Genomic DNA, 17,592 nt, shown 5'->3' with positions numbered 1-17,592 from the left:
CTGCYACCGCCAAAAAATACAGTTTTAAAGAGTCAGAGAAAGTAAAAAAATTGGGCATGACCTCATTATAGTCACAATACTGGACACACTGGTGGGAAAAAGCCACGCGCATTATTTATGAGYGCTTTGAGGAGAACTTCAGTGCGGAGCAACACAAAGGCGTACGGTGAAGGTCAAGCGGCACTGCAGAGGCTGGAAGTTGCTACGGGTGAACGTTGAACTGACACGAAAAAATCAAGCAGAGGCCAACAATTGTGAATGGCAACATTTCAGGCAAGCGCACAACAAACGCAACGCCCCAAGGTTCGCTTTAGGGACCCACTTCGCCACTTTAAAAATTAATGAGGAAGAGAAGAAGGGAAATGCAGCTGCCAGAGCTTCCTACGGAGGGAGTGAAGCTCAGAGCGGTAACGGATGTCAAAACAAGACAGCAAAAGAGAGTCAGAATATCAGCAGTTCACATCACAGGTGGATAGAAAGATAAAAATTYACTTGTTGTGGCGTGTGCTGTAAAAGATACCCTGAGATGTGCTCTGTATTCTTTTGGTAGACACATTTCTGAGGTCTTCAGCATGTTTCCTAAAAGCAAGCCACAGCCAGGCAAGCTTGCTGTACTTGGTCTCCAGGTACCGATAAGGCTCTAAGTGTGTGGTTAACTTACAGACTGGTATCCCAGAAATGAGTGCCATTAAAGGACCCAGGCTTTGCAGGTATTGCTATCTCATACAGTAAATCTCATGCGAACTGCAGCTATTTTTTTTGCCCCATTCTGCCATGCTTGCAAATACCTAACCATAATTCAAGCACAGAATATTCCTGCTAGGGGCTGGCAACAGTAGTTCTATCATCTCCTTTGCTACTCTTCTCCTTTAGCTCCTTTTGTATTTTGGCCATTATAATTAGAGTATGTGCACCAATTCAGTGCATATAGATTGTGGAACAGTCCTACAGTGCCCAAACGTCTTTCAGTTCCACCCAACCTGCAGCAGACCTGAGCTGGTATTTATCAATGAGCAGTTCCAGTCTCCAGGCCTCAGAGATTTCAGCCTGAAAAATGGGGGTCATTACTCTCAAGAGACAAAACAGGGAGTATTCGACAGTTTCCCCGTCTGCTCTGGGGCACGGCCCAAAGAAATTCAAGAATCAGAATTGCCCAACTCTATTGCTTTCTCTGTCACAGATTCATTGTAGCACAGCCATTTTATTTCTGAATGTTTGGTTTGGACATGGACATGCCAGCGAGTATACCCTGCCCAGGAGCATTTCAAAAAGTTAAGGTTTTTGCTGTTGCTTGAAAATGGTAAAATGTTTTAAATAAAGTAACAATTTCCTGCCACGTATAAAACCCTCTAGGAACCACAGGGGGTGGTGAAATATGAAGACCTGCAGAGACAGGTAGCTAACCAAATGCACTCCTTGTTGGAGTCTGTTTTAGCCTTTTCCGAGCGACGGCTGGCCAGCGTACCTTTGCGATCTGCACACACCAGTTGAGAAGRTACTGGGAGCCGATGTTGTCCTTGTGCTCGCGGATGTAATCGAGGAGGCAGCCATACGGCATCAGCTGCGTGATGAGCTGAACAGTGGAAGTGAGGCAGATCCCCAGCAAGCGGCAAACATGAGGATTGTCAACACTAGCCATCACATAAGCTTCCTGAGAAGAAAGGAAGGAAGGAAGAAAGCAATGTGAAACACTCCCTGGTGAGTGACAGAAACATTTGGGGGCAGTATAAAATAAGTTTATTGCTTAACAGCTTACTGAAATACTATATGCAAACAACGTGCCTCACATGACATGTGAAAGTGTTATTTCCCATTCAGTGGACAAAGTTTCTTCCACTTGGTGGAAGGTCCAGACTTTGAACGTGAAGCATTGCTTCAGGTGGCAGCAGAAGACTCCGTCTCCCACTTTTGGTACACCGAGAAAATGCCTGACATTTATTTCTGGGGGCAAAAACCTTGAGAGATCTAAGAGAAACTACTAAGTTCAACATCAGTGGAAGCTGATCGTAGTTTGGTATTTTGAACCTGTAATTGGAAGGGCAACAAAACTTAGGAACATTTTGTGTCATGTGGCTTTTTTCCTTCGATTTTTTTTTTTCCACAAAATTGATTGGAATTCAGTATTTTTGAGATTCCTGCCTCCTCCTTTTTTTAAGGCTTCTGTCAAGGTTACTACTGACCAAAAGGTCAAAAGTTGTCAGTTAGGATGAGACTGACAGACAGAGGAACAACCTGGTCAAAGAAGCTGTGTCTCTTGAAAAGCCACACCAAACAGGTTAAGAATCAGTTCACCTYGTGAGAAGCCTGAATACCCATCTTACTTCAAGGAACACTGGTGAAAATATTGTCCCTAATTGGAGAAGCTGTTTCAGAGCCACATAGCAAGATAAACAATATCAAAAAGGTATTTCTGAGTTTCTTAAAATGAGGGAGCTTGTGTTTAGTAAATCCTTTAGTCAATAGGAATTTGGGGGTTGCATTTCATCAGTCTATGAGGAACCTGGGTTCCTTCTGTGTCCCTTTAGGCACCCATCGAAGGTACCCAAGGTACCTCTCTCTGCGCTTTTTCTGCAGTTAAGGGAAGAAAGAAACCCCTCCAGGGGCTAGTGCAGTATGTTCCATGAACTGTGAGTGCACCCCTGAACATGCAGGGAAAAAGCCCCCATACTTAAGGATTTTTGCATGCAAAAACTACTTCCGGAATTAAAATTGATACCTATATATATATATATTGCCATCCTCTATCAAGTGCCAGCTCAAAAATGAATACCAATGGGGAAAAAAAGAATCAGATTTGAAGTTCTGTCACTAACTTTGTGCYGGATTTACAGTATTTCACTTTTAGTTATCTTCTAAAGCTATTTAAATGAAAATGAACACAACAGGAAATAAATGGGAATTTTTCCATGCAGTGAGGTTTCAGGCCAGCATTTTAGCCCAGCATCTGGAGTGACACCAACTAATCATCCTTTGACAATTCAGCATTAGGCAAGCAGCCCAAAGAAATGTAAAACAAAAATCAAAACACTACTGTGACAGGGGAAGGAGCAGATTTGCACTTTATAAGAGCTTAAGAAATAAAATACCATAGCATTTTACTCATCATCTAAAAAGCTTTCCGTAGATGTCACATAGCTATGCAGCTGGTAAGAACTATTATTAAATAAAAGATATTAAAGCAATGACGTTCAAGAAATAAACATCCTTAATTCTTAAGCAACACTTTCTGCTCTTGGTATTGTTTTGATGTGCCAGCCTAAGCAAAATGTGATGTAATGCTGAGACACTAGGCATTTGCTTCTGAGGTGCTTGTTCTGCTTTTGGTTTCTTTGTTTTAGAGCCTATGGGATGAGAGAGGCTTCTGGGCAGCCGGATTAAAGAACATCTTCAGCAGGACCAGATAAGGGCTCCTCAGCCTACYGAATCACTGGAACAGCTAATTGAAAAGCAATCCTCTGTCAAGGATAGCACTGATTCTGTAGGTTAGCTTCAGAAAAGACAAAGCAAGAATACAACATGCTGATAAATGAGGTAGATATTTCTGGCAGGGTTTTTTAGACTCTTTCGAGCCTACTTAAAGACGCTCAGTTGCAAGCAGAGACTTCCTCTCCTCAATTGCTGCAAAACCGGGCAATCATACCGATGAGGAGCCTCTGCTCCTTGCACTGTTTCCTGTTGGGATCCAGACCCATCTTGTATTAATTTCAGCAGAGGGAAGAATCTGCAGCCTCGGAGCTGTTGCCCCTGCCCACGTGCTGCGCAGCCCACGCAGGGGCTGAGAAGCCGGGAGCCGGCGGAGCGGCGTGAGCCTGCCTGCACGCAGCGCCTCCGAGGTCTCGCACCGCCCGGCACGATCGATACGGCAAAGTAAAACAGGCGGCAAGCAGAAGGGACCCGCTGTGCCGCCGTGGGTCCCTCTGCACAGCCTGAGACATTGAAGCGGGCCTTTGTTTCGACTGTTTATCTTGGAAATCTCAGCGGTACGCTCCGACCTGCTCCAAGTATGTGTGGCATTCAACAACAATCTTCTGAATTAGCCCTACCCTAATAAAGCCAAAGAGCTCGCCTGGATTACATGAACTAAAGTTGTTTGACTTGCTCTATGCCCCGCGTGCTTCTGCAAGACAAATGACCCTTGCTTGGACAGTAGTATTTCTGCGGTTTCAGCAAGCTTGGGAAGTTGGTAGTGGAGGAAAATTTTTTTTTGAAATGAGATTTCGGTGTTCCCCTCCCCCTCCAACTTCTTTCCCTCTTTCTGCAGGTTTTCTTTTCCTCTGCAATAYGGAACAAATTCCATCAACCAAATCATCTAAAAAATGAACAAACTGAAAAYAGCAAGACCTTTTCTTAAGTATTCTACTTCCATGGAGAAAAAAAGATAATGTGGAGATATGATACAGAAAGTACTCTGATATCCCAGAAAAGCATACGTGTACACTCCGTGCATCTCCTGGCCCCTCCCATGGGAATATCTCGATCTGCTCAAGGCAGGATGCAATACTGTAGACCTGATAATTAACCTGATTGAACAGGACTTCAATATACATGAATTTAATCCAGTTAAGTCCAAAGCATCCTTTATGAAGTCTGTGTTATTCTTCTCACCACTGCTTACATCAGCTTCAGTAGCCTTGTTATTTTGCAGACTGTGTAAAGCTAGAAGGTGAGGGAMAGTAATCACCAGGGTCCTGTGCATGTGTATGAGGAAACCAGGGAAAGTCTGAACCAGGTTGGGAGGCAAAGGGTCTACGCACACTTGTGTTTTATCCTGAGCTCAAGGGCGAGCGCGGTATTCATCTCCATGGGGTTATGCTAGAGGGGCAACCCCTTCTCCGTGCTTCTGCGCTGGCAGGCCAAGGGGTTTGGAGAAAGTCTATGCATTGACAACGTCACCGAGTTTTCCTTTAGCGACAGGTTTCCTTGCAGCAGGGCTATGCAGTATGACCGCAGAGTTTGTGCCTGCCTTTTAGAGAAAAAATACTTGGGTGGCATTTGTAAACATGCAGCTGGCTCATAATTAACTAATTAAAATCAGGACAGCTTTTGCTTCATGTACTTGTCCTGAGCTGGACTACTTATTTTGCATTGTTGAAACACTTGTATCACATTGTAAGGTACATAAGACACAATCTGTTAAAATAGAGTAATATAATAGAARAAAACTGTTTCTTTAAGGTGACTTGAAAATTCCAGTGTGCCTTATTATCATCAGTAGCCATTCATCCTGTCACTTCTCTCTGCGAGACTTGGCTTTTTGTTAAAATCTTGGTCAACTTGAGCCTTTTGAGAGGAGCTTTTCTACCTCCCTGTCTACCTTCTAGATTAAGAAAAAAAAAATYGCAAATAAAAAAATACATGTAGTTTTCCCCATGACTGAAGGATTCATGTATTTGTCTAGCAGTGCCTATCATTTCAAGCTGTGGAACAGACTCACAATTTGCAGGTAGAACTGGCACACGCCAGGGATGTCCCTGTGAACAAGCATCACTAGACATGTTCACTTGGGAACAGCAMGAACCTCCTCTCGGGATTTCATCTGTCTGCCGTAACCTCCATTGCCTTGGGACGTCCCTGTGCTGCTCAGWCCTCCAGAGCGACCAGCGAGGCTTCAGCTCAGGGCTCCGAGGGCTGAGCAGGACTCATACAAGCCACGTGTTTCATGTCCCTAAGGACTGAATCACAGCACAGAAGTGCCGGAAGGCTCAAATGAAGCTACGCTGAACAACTGAGCGCTCGTGTCTGCACTCTCAGCATTCTTCTTTCCCCATATATAAATATATATCCTCAGTGTTTTATGTTATATGGATTAAGATGTTAGGACAGAGTTCAGATTTTTAGACAATCCTGACTGTTCTCCAAGCCCAAGGAGCTTTGGATCTGGGATTCTGGCTCCTTTGCTGCAAATTTACACATTTTTAAACCTTGGTGGAGGACAGTAGGATGCATATACATATGCAYGTGCACATACATCTACACCAGTCAAACACTGGCACGTGTACACACACAGGCTGGGTTCAGCCGYRATCCTGATCCTGAAAGCAAGGGATGATTAACTGTAGTTAAATTGGTCCCAGAAGCCAACAGAGAAAATTTGGGAGCCCATCTTCCAGCCTCCTGTGGCCAGGTAAAGCAGTATATGGTACAGTGAGCTGCCTAGGAGCGTGGTTGTAGGCAACTCCTGGGAAGTGTCATGGGGTGCTAACACAGGCCAGCTCTGTTTGAGAACTGCTGATCTCTGTCCTCCTGAAAACACAGAAACAATAGCGTCATGTACCTTYTCCCTTCATTTTTTGGAGGTGACGAGGTATATCCAAGGAAGAAAATAAAAATTCCTGCATCTCTTTCATGCAGGCATATAATTTCTCATTGTTCATGGCAGAGAAACCAGACAGCTGGTGCCTGTTCTTCTGATTTTATAATGAATTTAATCCTATGTAACCAAGCAATTAACTTAAGACAATCTGCAATGTAAGGATTAGATTATCAGATATTGTTTTTACCGTTTCCATTTGTGCTGCCATAACRGCAATGAATGCCATAGTGTAAGGCCTGAAAGCTCTCAATAAAGCAAACGATCTTGGCTGTAAATGTATGGTTTTGACCTCTCCTTACATGCCAGTTCCTGCCCACCGAATATAAAATTTAGTATTTGGTCTGTGAACAAGGGGCTTCACTGAAGACAGAAACACACTTCAAAGACAATTGTGCAACGGCTGCAAAGCAGCACAATGCTTCTGTATGGAGAATTGGGTTTGAGGTGCTAAGTATTTCTTCCCACACACGTCCTGAAATCTAGCCTGCTGTTCAAGAGGGCAATTCAGAGATCACTGACAAACTTGGCAAAAAAAACCCACRAAAACTTACATCAAGTATTTCCTTGTTGGCTTTGGGCGATGTAGCCTCTCTCAACTCTTTAATAGCAACAGGAATTTTAACCTTCTCCCCTTCTGGGATCCAAAGTCCCTATGAAAAGAAGTACAAAGAGTTACTCAGGTTCCCATCCARTATTTTAATTCTCACAATTACATCTGCATTTTACATCTGCATTTTACATTTTCCGAGTAGAACTAAATATTCTGAGCAAAGCAGATAATAAAAATAAAGCAAGTAATATAGAACAACCATTGTGTCTTGCAGGCATTAACGGAGTACCATGCCTCTTTCAGTTGTCTTTACTATGTATATTTAAAAACCATGTTCATTACCTTACCTGTATAAATAGCCCCAAAGATGCACAAAAAGCAATCTGTGTGGATGGAAACCTTATTAATGCTAAGCATCATGGCAACTGCACGTGCAAAACCTTGCCACTTCCAAATTATAAACTGTGACATGAAAAGAATTGGGATTTTTTCATAGGAAACGAGATGGCAACGATCCTGCCCAAATCCTCCAGCCCTAAATGTTTACGGCGGCAGGTATGTTTATGTCCGGCTGCTTTGGTGCTCAGTTAGGAGGCAGAGGAAGCACGTGGTGCTGTGAGGAGGCTCTGCCGAAGCACCTAGCAGCGCCAGCGCGCATTTGCAGAGGTCAGTGGCATTTGTGCCCGTGCCGTTCCTATCCACATACAGAAGCCTGCTCCAAAACGTAGAGCTTTGTAAGCAAACACACGGATCTACAGCTTATATTTCAGTAGTACTGGCAATAAAAAAAAAAAAAAGAAGCCTGAGACATGTAAGTTGAATGGGAAGAATACACAAAGATGGTGAAGAAGAAATKTAAAGCATTAACAAACAAAAAGAAGAAAAAACAAGCCTGTGGAACTACACACATGAACGCGCATAGACTCTTTTCTACACACCTGAGTCAGTCTGCTTGACAGAGGAAGAGTGACTGAGGACTATAGAAACAAGACTCCAAACCAGGCAGCGAAATTGCTTAGCATTGAGCTGACCAGAGTGCAATTTCTTCTTTTCTTAATATTCACATCAGGACACAAGTGGTTGCAGCAGTTTTTAAACAGAGATCTTTGTCCCAGGCCCAGCAGTATGGCTCAGGTACATCTTATGTAAAACTTTGCATTTTATCATCATATGCTGATTCATACATCAAATAATGATGATTTAGTAGTCCTCCTACCAGCTCGACACACACATACTACGAAAGCTAACAAAAAAAGTTACAACCGTGTTCTCAACAACCAGGTCACGCTTTGCTTGGGTGGTTTCTGCACGTGGGAGCAGGAAGAAACAAGGAAAGGAAACACGGCGATCTTACCTTATAAACAGTGCCAAAAGCTCCAGAGCCTAAAACTTTGACCTTTTTAAATTCCGTTTCCTTTAAAATTCTCAGATGAGCCTGGTTCGGTGCCTCCCCACTGGGCGTCAGAGGTTCGACGAGCTGGTGGGGACGGCAGAAGAAGCTGTTAGCAGGGCAGCCGGTTGCAGGAAGCAAGCAAGCAGCACGCCGCGCGCCAGCAGCAACTCCTTTGCTTGAAATCAGGCACAGTTTAGCCAACACCAAGTTTATGTGAGGGCAGCTCCGCTCCCGACTTACAACAACAAATACCTGGAGTCGCTCCAAACTGCGCTCCGTAGAGCTACTGCAGATGTAAAATCGATCAAAAATGAGCTCTGTGATACCATTCCTCCCCATGTCTGTAACACGGGATGGAATTGGGCATGGCTATGGGTGTCTCGAAGGAAAAACAAGGAGTACGACTGTTCAAATAAGACGGAAACTTCAAAGCCTCGAAACRCATGCCATGAAGAACAATTACCACAGATCCTAAATAAGATTAATTTTTTGAACTGGTGAATAAATTACAAAAATCTTCTCAATAATATGCAGGAATCACCTCCAACCTTTCAGGTTTAACTAGATGAAATTCCCATGGGCCTGGAGGTGGCTCTCCCAGACCACAGGGAYTGCAAACAGCAATTTAAGCTCTGAGCACAAATCTTTCATCAACACAAAACACAATATTAAAATAGAGTAGTGGTGTTCTTAACATTTGATCTAAGCTTTATTGCAATATTTTACCTAATGCAAACTGCACTAATACTCTCCAAATACGGTCGTTTAAGGCATTTTTGATATTTAAGTCAGCTTTTTCCCTCAGTCACTTTCTTTTACCTTTCCTTTGACAAGTAAGACCATATTTGGCTAGATACAACCTGATCTTAGYGTGCCAGCAGCCCTTCTGCTGTGATGAAATATCCTCATTTTGATGAGTACAAAAGGGAACAGTACGAGCTGAATGCAGACTGAACTCTGCTGTTGTAACTACAGACTACAGTATAATATTGTTAGGTAAGGTATCAAAAAGCAAGGCAGCTGGGAGGCTTTCACCACTCGACTCTGCAAAGCCGGGGAGCACAGAAGGAAGCTGGAACTGGGCTTTCAGTGGAATGCTAAATACAGTTTGCTAGCTATTTGCTAAAGCTGAACTGGAAAGAGAAGAGGACTCGTTACAAGCGAGTGGCTTTGATCCAGGATAATGAATTTTGCAGTTTCATAAGTGAGGTACCCAGAAGGTGACTCTGTAATACGCACAAAACCTGTACCATGCAGAAAATAAAAAGCAGCGTAGAAACCTCCCTCACGCCCCACAGGGTGAATCATTCACTTTGCAGTGGCCTGCAGGGAAGAGAGTGCTCCCTTCAGGACAGTGATGCATGTGAGGAATGACACAGTTTAATTAAACTTTCAGGCTAGCACTGCCTGGGCTGCACCTGCAGCGTGACTTCTACCATCAYGGCTCAGCCCCAGCTTCAACACGCAATAGGACCTCAGAGTGAGACATGGTGGCAGGAGATAATTAAGGGCAGGGTTAAATTTAATGGCTTTGTAACCCTTACGGGGATGTTGAAAACAAAACAAAACCAAGCACAAAAACTTCCTCCATTCCTTTCATTGCTATCCTTTCTCTCTCATTTTTCTCATCAGACTCAGATGCAAAAGGGGGTAAAATTTTCAAAAGTGCCCAGGTTGCCACAGCAGCCTGAAGGCTTGTCTGGAGTGAGAAATGATTCAATATTGAGGATATACAGAGCAAGCTAGTACAGAAGAGCAAATGCAATATACCTCACCCTCAAGGCTTAGTCTTTTCCCTGAGTAGACAATCTCAGTGATTTTCATCGAGGTTTAGTCCTCTAAATCCCCTAAAGCTTTTGAAAATTATATCCATGGAGATCAGACTTGAGATTAAGTGAGAAGGTGTTACGCGCACAGTTGCCTCTTTTCCGACCAGCACRGCAAACCCTGTGCCAGCCAACCCAGGGGCTTATCGAGTTACAAAGCAGAACCGCRGTGCCTTAACTTGCTGGTGCCAGGAGGCCAGAAAGCACCGCTGTGAGAAGCCGGCCGGGGCGTTTCGGCCGCGGTCGCAGCGCTCACCTCCCGCTCCTGCAGCAGCCGGCGCAGGGTGCGCTTTCGCACGATGTGGCGCCGCCGCAAGTACAGGCCGATGCCCAAGCCGACCACGACCAGGCACAGGAGACCTCCAACAACGCCAGCCGCGATAGACGGGATTTTGGAGCTGGAAGACAGGAGAGGGTGCGGACAGGGAAAAAACATTGCAGCGTAAGATTAAAAAAAAAAAAGAAAAAAAAAACTATGAAGGTTGAATGAAGCATCAGGTGATGATCAAACATAGGATCTGGACATCCAGTTAAGCCTGTCTGATGTGTCAAATACCTTCAGTATCTGTATTTTTAAGTTCCTCATCCAAAGTTTCTTTTTTTTTCTAAACAACAGAGGATTTCTCCTCCRTTGTTCAGCCATCTCCTCCTCCCTCTGCATATTGTTTCTGCATAGTGTTTTGCACCTATCATTTTTGTGCTGTTTGCTCTGCTGAGTTTGCACTTTAGTCCTGTACCTGTAAAGTTCCCTTTAATAAGTCAAAGCACTTTTATTTCTTTTTAAAAATTCCACGTGGCAGGAACTGTGCGTTGCAGAGAAGTGCTTGCTCATATATCCAGGTAGGCAGAGAGAGAGGAGGATGAAATCTTCTCCTACCACCTCCTCCCTCATTTCAGGATTTTTCTTCTGGTGCTCAGTATTGATGTTTGGTGCATAATCTGCTTCTACAAATCTTTGCTCTTCCCTCAGACTCAAAACTGGGGCTGATTCTCGCAGCAGAGACTTCTCACTCTGCAAAGGGATTTCTTCTCTCTCTGTCAAACCTGCTGGGTGCACCAGCATCAAATTGATGATGCCTCTATACTCCTGCATGCAGAGCATCGGATACAAGCAGTGCATGGAAAGGAAGCCAATACCAAGAAGGCATATGCAGTCGCAAGAGCCGTCAGCAAGGCTGACACCATCATTACAGAGGGGCCCTGATGCTTGCATGGGTCACGCTGCACTTCAGAYAATCTGCCCTCCTTCCCTAGACCAAATGTCTGAGGTCAGGTAATGTGTGAACTATCCATGTTGCAAATACAGATTGCTGCCTGCTTGTTTGTTAGTGGCTAGTTCATTTTGAATTTAAGTGGAAATTAAAAAACTTCTTTCCAAGGTTGTCTTTTGGTCTGTATTTAGAGAATCCATCACAACTCTTTATAAGCTRTCCCAGAGATTACCAATAGAAGTTACTTTTTAACAGTATGTCTAGGCTGAATTTGTCTTGTTATAGCATGACTTGATGGCCAGAAGATGATTCCCTGCTTCTTAGTCAGAGAAGCCCTGTTCATTTGTTGCATGACCTTGAGCAAGTCATAAAGGTCAAGTGATGCGAAGTAGGATCTAGAGTGAAGAGTGAATATACGTCTATGCACAGAGGAAGGGCTGGAAGAGACCCTCTGGGTTTCTGAGATGAGTCTCAGGTAATGTATGTAACCATATCAACCCTAAACATCTCTCGCTCTGCCTCTAGCTGATTATCCTTTCTTTTTGCCACTCCTCCTTTTGTTCTCCATTGACAGATCTCAGGTGTCACCTTAAGCTTCCTTCTGACAAACTATGCAGAGTAAGTTTTTGGAGTCTTTTGTGATCTGGAACATTTCTCAATTCTTTAGTCATTTGTATAGGTCTGAGCCTGCACTCATCTGTCACTTCTCTATGCAGATCTGAAGCCTTAGCTTTAGGCCTGGCCTTGCAGCGAACAGCACAGAAAAGCAAACATGCACRCATTCTTTCTAACTCTATCATTAATTATAACAGGTAAAATACTCACCCATTTGGACAGCCTTCAAGACCTGGCCCTTTGCACCTGTAAAAACAAACGAATATTACACGTGCATTAGCTCTGGCATACATACTAAGAAGAATGCTTCTGATGAAAAGTCTGTGTTTTAGAGCAGCCTGAGTATCAACACAGTTATTTATAACGATCATACACTCTGTATGATCAATAGCCTTGCTCCAGAACATTTTATCTAGAGGCAGTTATGCTGCACACTCAGTTGAAAAAAAATATTTTAAAACATCTTTCTGTGATGTGACAGAATGGAGGGAAAATATAAGAGACACAAAATTCAAATAGATCCTGGATTCTCTGCTTCTTTTTTCAAATATATCTGCAGTTTCTGCATGCGCTGTCCCGTCCATCAGCTCCAGAACAACCAATCTGTTCTTTCCCACCCCGAGGCTGCACAAAATAGCTGGCCACAGGGAGAGCTGCAGGGCAGCCAGTGATGTTGCTCTGCGCGGACACTTGTCTTAGCATGGAAGCTCAGGGCTGATTGCAGCTGAAGACAAAAGTGACCCCTCCTTGAAAGTAATTCCCTATATAAGAGTAAAAGGCTATGTGGAAACGCGCTAGTGCATCTGCATAATCCTTGTTTCTCGGCTCAGTAAAAGATTACAATTTCTGGACTTTCCATTGCAATAGAAAATGTCAGTAGCAAACACGTGCTCCCATCAGAAAATAGGATTTGATAGCACCTCCCTTTGGCTATAGTCTTTTGGTATGTGACCCCAATATTTTGAATTCAGAACCTGAGAGCTTACATTACTGGCATTTGATTGAATCGTGCTGCGGCCTTCATGCTACAGTATGAGGGTTATCTAGAGAGCCAGGAACACTCCTAGCAAATCATTCAGGCTCCATTTGAGTTTAAAATGCCCTAAATTCATTTTGTCAGCCTGAAGCAAAAAGCAACGCACGTGAAAATACAGTGACTATGTGTATTTGATGTTGTAATGGGCACGAGAGGCCCCACGCACTCCCCGTGTGTTGCTGGGCCATGAGATGTATGCTCTTCATGGGAACTGTGGTCTCTGTAGTGCCTGCCGAGGAAGGAGAGCATTACAGAAGGGATTACATCACCTCTGAAAAGCAGAGCACGGTGAGAAGGAAAGTCCACTTTGTGGTATCCGCTCCCTGCTCTGACTTAAAGAAAATGTAGCATCCCTAAGCAGCTCCTGAGGAGGTCAACTGCGGGCTGAGGAGTGAGCCCACACCAGGAAACATGTTCTGAATTTCCTCTCACCGAGAGGAGGAACCAGACAAATTTCAAAATGGCAGGTGGAGTTGCAGATTTTATCCCACAACTTGAACAAGGTCTGGGGGAGGAAGAGGGGAAGCTACTACTCATTTTAATTGTTTTTTGTTTGTTTGTTTGTTTTCTTTACTCTGATCTTCCCTCGTGTATTTGCCTTGTTTCTGGGCCAACAGAGTGCTCCAAGACCCAGCATCTGGAAGGTCTTGTGAGTTCACTGGGCTCCCATGCAAGAATGTGCATCCTGGTGTCCTCAGCGTGCTGGAAGCATTGTGCATACCGGTTCCCGGATCCCGGCCTCCTAGCTTTGTTAGCATTTTCTTTCTGCCTACAGTTTGTTTTGTTTGCTCAGTTTAGTAACTAAGCACAAAGAGCCTGCACATGTATAGCTGAATACAAGGTTGATCGTGGTCTCAGGAGATGTGTCTAACTTTGCAACAGGCCTCTCTCTTTGGGCATTTAATAGAGAATTGATCTAGGACCCAAGACTTCAACCCAACACACCTCTATATGAACTTCTATATGCTAATACAGCAAAGCATGCGTGTAGCTTCTTCCAACTAAGATGTGAATTCAGAAGAGATCACAGTAATCCAAAATGTGACTGTGGTGCTTTCAATGACCTCTTTCCAAAAATTCTGGTCTGCCATGCCACTTTATGATGGCAAAACCTCTTACAGCAAAAAAGTTGTCCAAGGGGATAATATCTACAGTCTGAGGAATCACCAACCAGTTATTTTTCTAGATTAGAAAGTGGAGGCAGAAGAAGAGATTTTTAAAAATTATTTCCCACACAAATCCATCAATACCAAGCCTAGTGGGATAAAGTTAAAAGGTGTTTGGGAAGAAGATGATAGATCAGCTTGTGCTTCTCAAATCCCATGTGATTTTCTGATTCATTTCACAAGTCAAAGAAGAAACAAAGCCTATGACAAATATCCATCTGAGACTAAATATAACCATCTTTCTCAATGTGGAATTTTAGGACGACACCCAACATAAGTAACCCAGGTTTTATGGAATCTAAACAATAGCTTTTTCCATTCCTGAATCGTTTTTCTTCTGCTGCTTACAGAAACTAAAATGAGAAATGGGACCTTGTATTATAAACTGCCTCAAGATCTTATGGATATATTAGATGGAATCTAATAGCAGTCTCAGYCCCTGAAATATTTCTCTATCATCCCCTTACTGGAAAGTTAGCACTGTGTACAGTCCCTGAAACTATCGCATCCTGAACTCAGCATTTCATCTGTCTGCATAAATATTACTTGTCTCAGTGTAGACACAGCTATTTATTTCTGAAATCCATCAAGATTTTAACGACTTCCTCCAYGACCCGCAGTTCCTAATTTGATGTAATACAGCCAGGTTGCTATGATTTATGGCCTTTCAGAGGGGACTCAGACTGTAACAGCCTAAGTTACTTCAGAGTCATAAAAGAAATGGAAAACCATTGGGCTTTTTAAAGCCTTACAAGAACTTTCCTCTGCCCTTTCTTTCTCATTAACCTTCAAAACGTGATGAAGGCGATGAATGTGTGCTACRCTGCCGCAGACTTCCCTCTCAGACCCCACTGCCTTCTTTCCACCCACCCTAAAATCCCCTGGCATTTAGCATGGAGGATGGCAAGACACATAGGGTTGGCAGGGATTTTGGAGGCAGGATGCGTCAGTCATGAGACCCAGGACTATTAACTACCGCTTTGCCTTCTCTCTTTCTTGCTATTCTACCCCACTGGCTATGACTGAATTTAATTCTCCTGCTCTGGGAAAACAACATGGGAAAACCAAACCACTGAACACGGTGCAGATTAATCACGCTACTGCGTTTCATTAGTTGCAGGAGGTATAAACTAGGTAATTCCAGGGCTTCTGGGACATCTCTCTTAAATGGAGTGTATTTTCTCAGCTGTAGTAGAGGCAGAGTAAAAGGAAGTTCAGGCACAAAAATCCCGAGTTACAAGGGAAATGAGAGAGAAGGAGCCATTTAAGCTGAACAGGAGACAGCTACCTCCCTTCTGTTTTCTAATGAAAGCTGAACAAACTACCGCTTAGGGACTCAGCAAAGAAAATCAGACTAGATGAGGTTCGCAACAGCAATATAAAGAAAGTGATGCACTACAGTAAGCACACCTAAAGTAAAAAATGGAAAGCTTGGTTGGGAAGGAAACTCCTGCTTACTTGCAACTTCTTYACATAACAAAGGGTCAGATCCTGGAAACCCCTACTCGTGCGGGTGCTGAAGTCAGCGCACTTAATCACGCCGCTAAGATCTTGTGGGCTCTAGACAGGGACAGCAATAACAAAATTGTTTCTTGTCGTGCAGAAATGCTGAGACCGTGGTTTTTAAGGATGCAAAACCTTGTGAGACAGATGTTCTCCACCCACTGCTGCTAGAAGCGATCGCGTTCCCGTGGCATAACAAGGGAAAGGTGTGAAGAGCAGTTAGCGGGCAGCACTGATCGGTGGCCTTCACGGGGAAAACGCTGCCCTGGACTGCTCATTCCCACATTTGGCTTCTGCCACTGGCTCCATACTTTTCAATACCTTTGCCCTCAAATGTCCTACTGGTAAACACAAACAGTAAAACAACCTTCCTCCGGCTCTCTTGAACCCTTCAGGGGTACAGCCTGTTTCTTTTGACGCACTACGGCAGCAGCCTGAACAGGGCCAGTCAGTATGTTCAGTAACCCTAGTTTTCAATACTCTCTCCTTAGCCTACATCCGTCCTGCTCCCTTGGTACATCCACCCACTGTTAGGCAAGCGGGAATTGACTTTTCTGATGAACTTTGAATGATCTGCAGTTCTCTCTCATGCACAGAAAGCCACTGCATAGCTTGCAGTTGCGTGCACGTCTGGCAAAGTACGTTCGCCAAGTCTGCAGTCACTTGAGCTCAGCGTTTGATCCTGCTACCACGGCCGCACAGCTGAAAGCCCTGCTCAGATGTGGTTACCGATTACACTACTCAAATAATCAGCCACATTCTCATGTGGCCAGTTACAAGGAGGATATCGGTTCGCCATGGCCAACTGGTACCAGTAGGGACTAATGATTACAGTCACTGAGGCCATTAATAAAGATCAAAGTTATTAAGATCCCTTTTCAGCTGAGATCAGTTGTTATCGAAAGCGTGACAGGAAGCACTGATAAGCCTTGCCCACGATGGTYGGGAACCACAGGGAAATCGCTGCAGATCATGGCAAACCCACACTGCTGCTACAGCGCCTGTCTGAAAAACTGAGCACTGAATTCACCGCGTGATGGCCGAGGAACACGACAAAGTCAGCCTGAGGTCACCTGGGTAGTAAAACTCGAAGTCRCTCGCTGTTTTAGCCCTTCATGGCCATGAAAGAAGGGGCTCGCTGTATTTTAATGACCTGGCAGCTGAAGTAGCTGAATACATGATAGGATGAAGGTTGGTCTGGTTAGACTGAGAGGAATCATCTCTCCTAGGCGTACTGCAGAARGCTTTTGGGCCATGCAGACCCTGCAGGCTATAGGGAAGAGGCCTGCGAGGGAAAAGACATCAAAGGAAGGTCTTCTCCTCTGAAAACATCCAACAACCAGGTCCCAAACCCCACACCTCTCGCAGCRCACCTCTGTCCTTTGCAGGGAGGAAGCCAGCAGAGGACACGGCTGCAACCCTGTTACTTATTGCCGCGTAGGTAAAATACAGCTCATCACAGGCAGTAGTTTCACCATGCCCCCAAATAAAGACAAAGGCTTAAAACAGCCCATATGCAGAACCGCGTTGGGTTTGCTGCGATTCCCAGTGATTAAATTCTTATTTAAGGCAGGCAAGGCTTTAAACACAGACCAGGGGCTAGAGCAGGAAATCACTGTTATTTGCCTGAGGCACCCCACCGGGGTTTCTCTCCTGGAAAAATTCGAGTTGCAGAGGGAAACGGGAGCAGCCATTCACACCGCTCCATCCGTATCGAGGGTGAGGGTGCAATGCACCCCACGGTGGGACTGGCGCGGGCCCCCCAACCTCAGCCTCCACCAGAGGTCACTGCCGTCCCTCCCCGAAACCCAGGGCTGAGCACCCAGCCGGGTGGGGAAAAAAGAAAAGAGCAGCGCACGGCTAGCGGGTGAGTTTTGTAAAATTCCAGGAAGTTTCCTTTTGAAATAAACAAACAAACCTGTTTTAAATCCCCTAAAACATTTAAACATTTTTCCTTTTTTCTTTCTTTTTCTTTCTTT

General features: G+C 44.3%; 1 protein-coding gene across 2 annotated transcripts in view; it reads right to left on the bottom strand.

Annotated features, from left to right (window-relative positions):
* EGFR (epidermal growth factor receptor) overlaps window positions 1–17,592 on the bottom strand; it is a 160,931-nt gene that overhangs the window by 16,777 nt on the left and 126,562 nt on the right. For both annotated transcript variants that reach the window (XM_085320228.1, XM_085320229.1), the window contains exons 16-20: window positions 12,119–12,154; window positions 10,339–10,480; window positions 8,218–8,340; window positions 6,865–6,963; window positions 1,466–1,651 (exon numbers count right to left, since the gene is read on the bottom strand). In XM_085320228.1, the coding sequence (XP_085176354.1) occupies window positions 1,466–1,651; window positions 6,865–6,963; window positions 8,218–8,340; window positions 10,339–10,480; window positions 12,119–12,154 (586 nt within the window). The remainder of the gene's footprint in view (window positions 1–1,465; window positions 1,652–6,864; window positions 6,964–8,217; window positions 8,341–10,338; window positions 10,481–12,118; window positions 12,155–17,592) is intronic.

The sequence above is a fragment of the Rhea americana genome, unplaced genomic scaffold (assembly GCF_003343005.1).
Source record: "Rhea americana isolate MKP2758 unplaced genomic scaffold, rheAme1 scaffold_62, whole genome shotgun sequence".
NCBI classification, from domain to species: Eukaryota; Metazoa; Chordata; class Aves; order Rheiformes; family Rheidae; genus Rhea; species Rhea americana.
The sequence above is the reverse complement of the archived record's forward strand: the minus strand, read 5'-3'. Positions and strand labels throughout refer to the sequence as shown.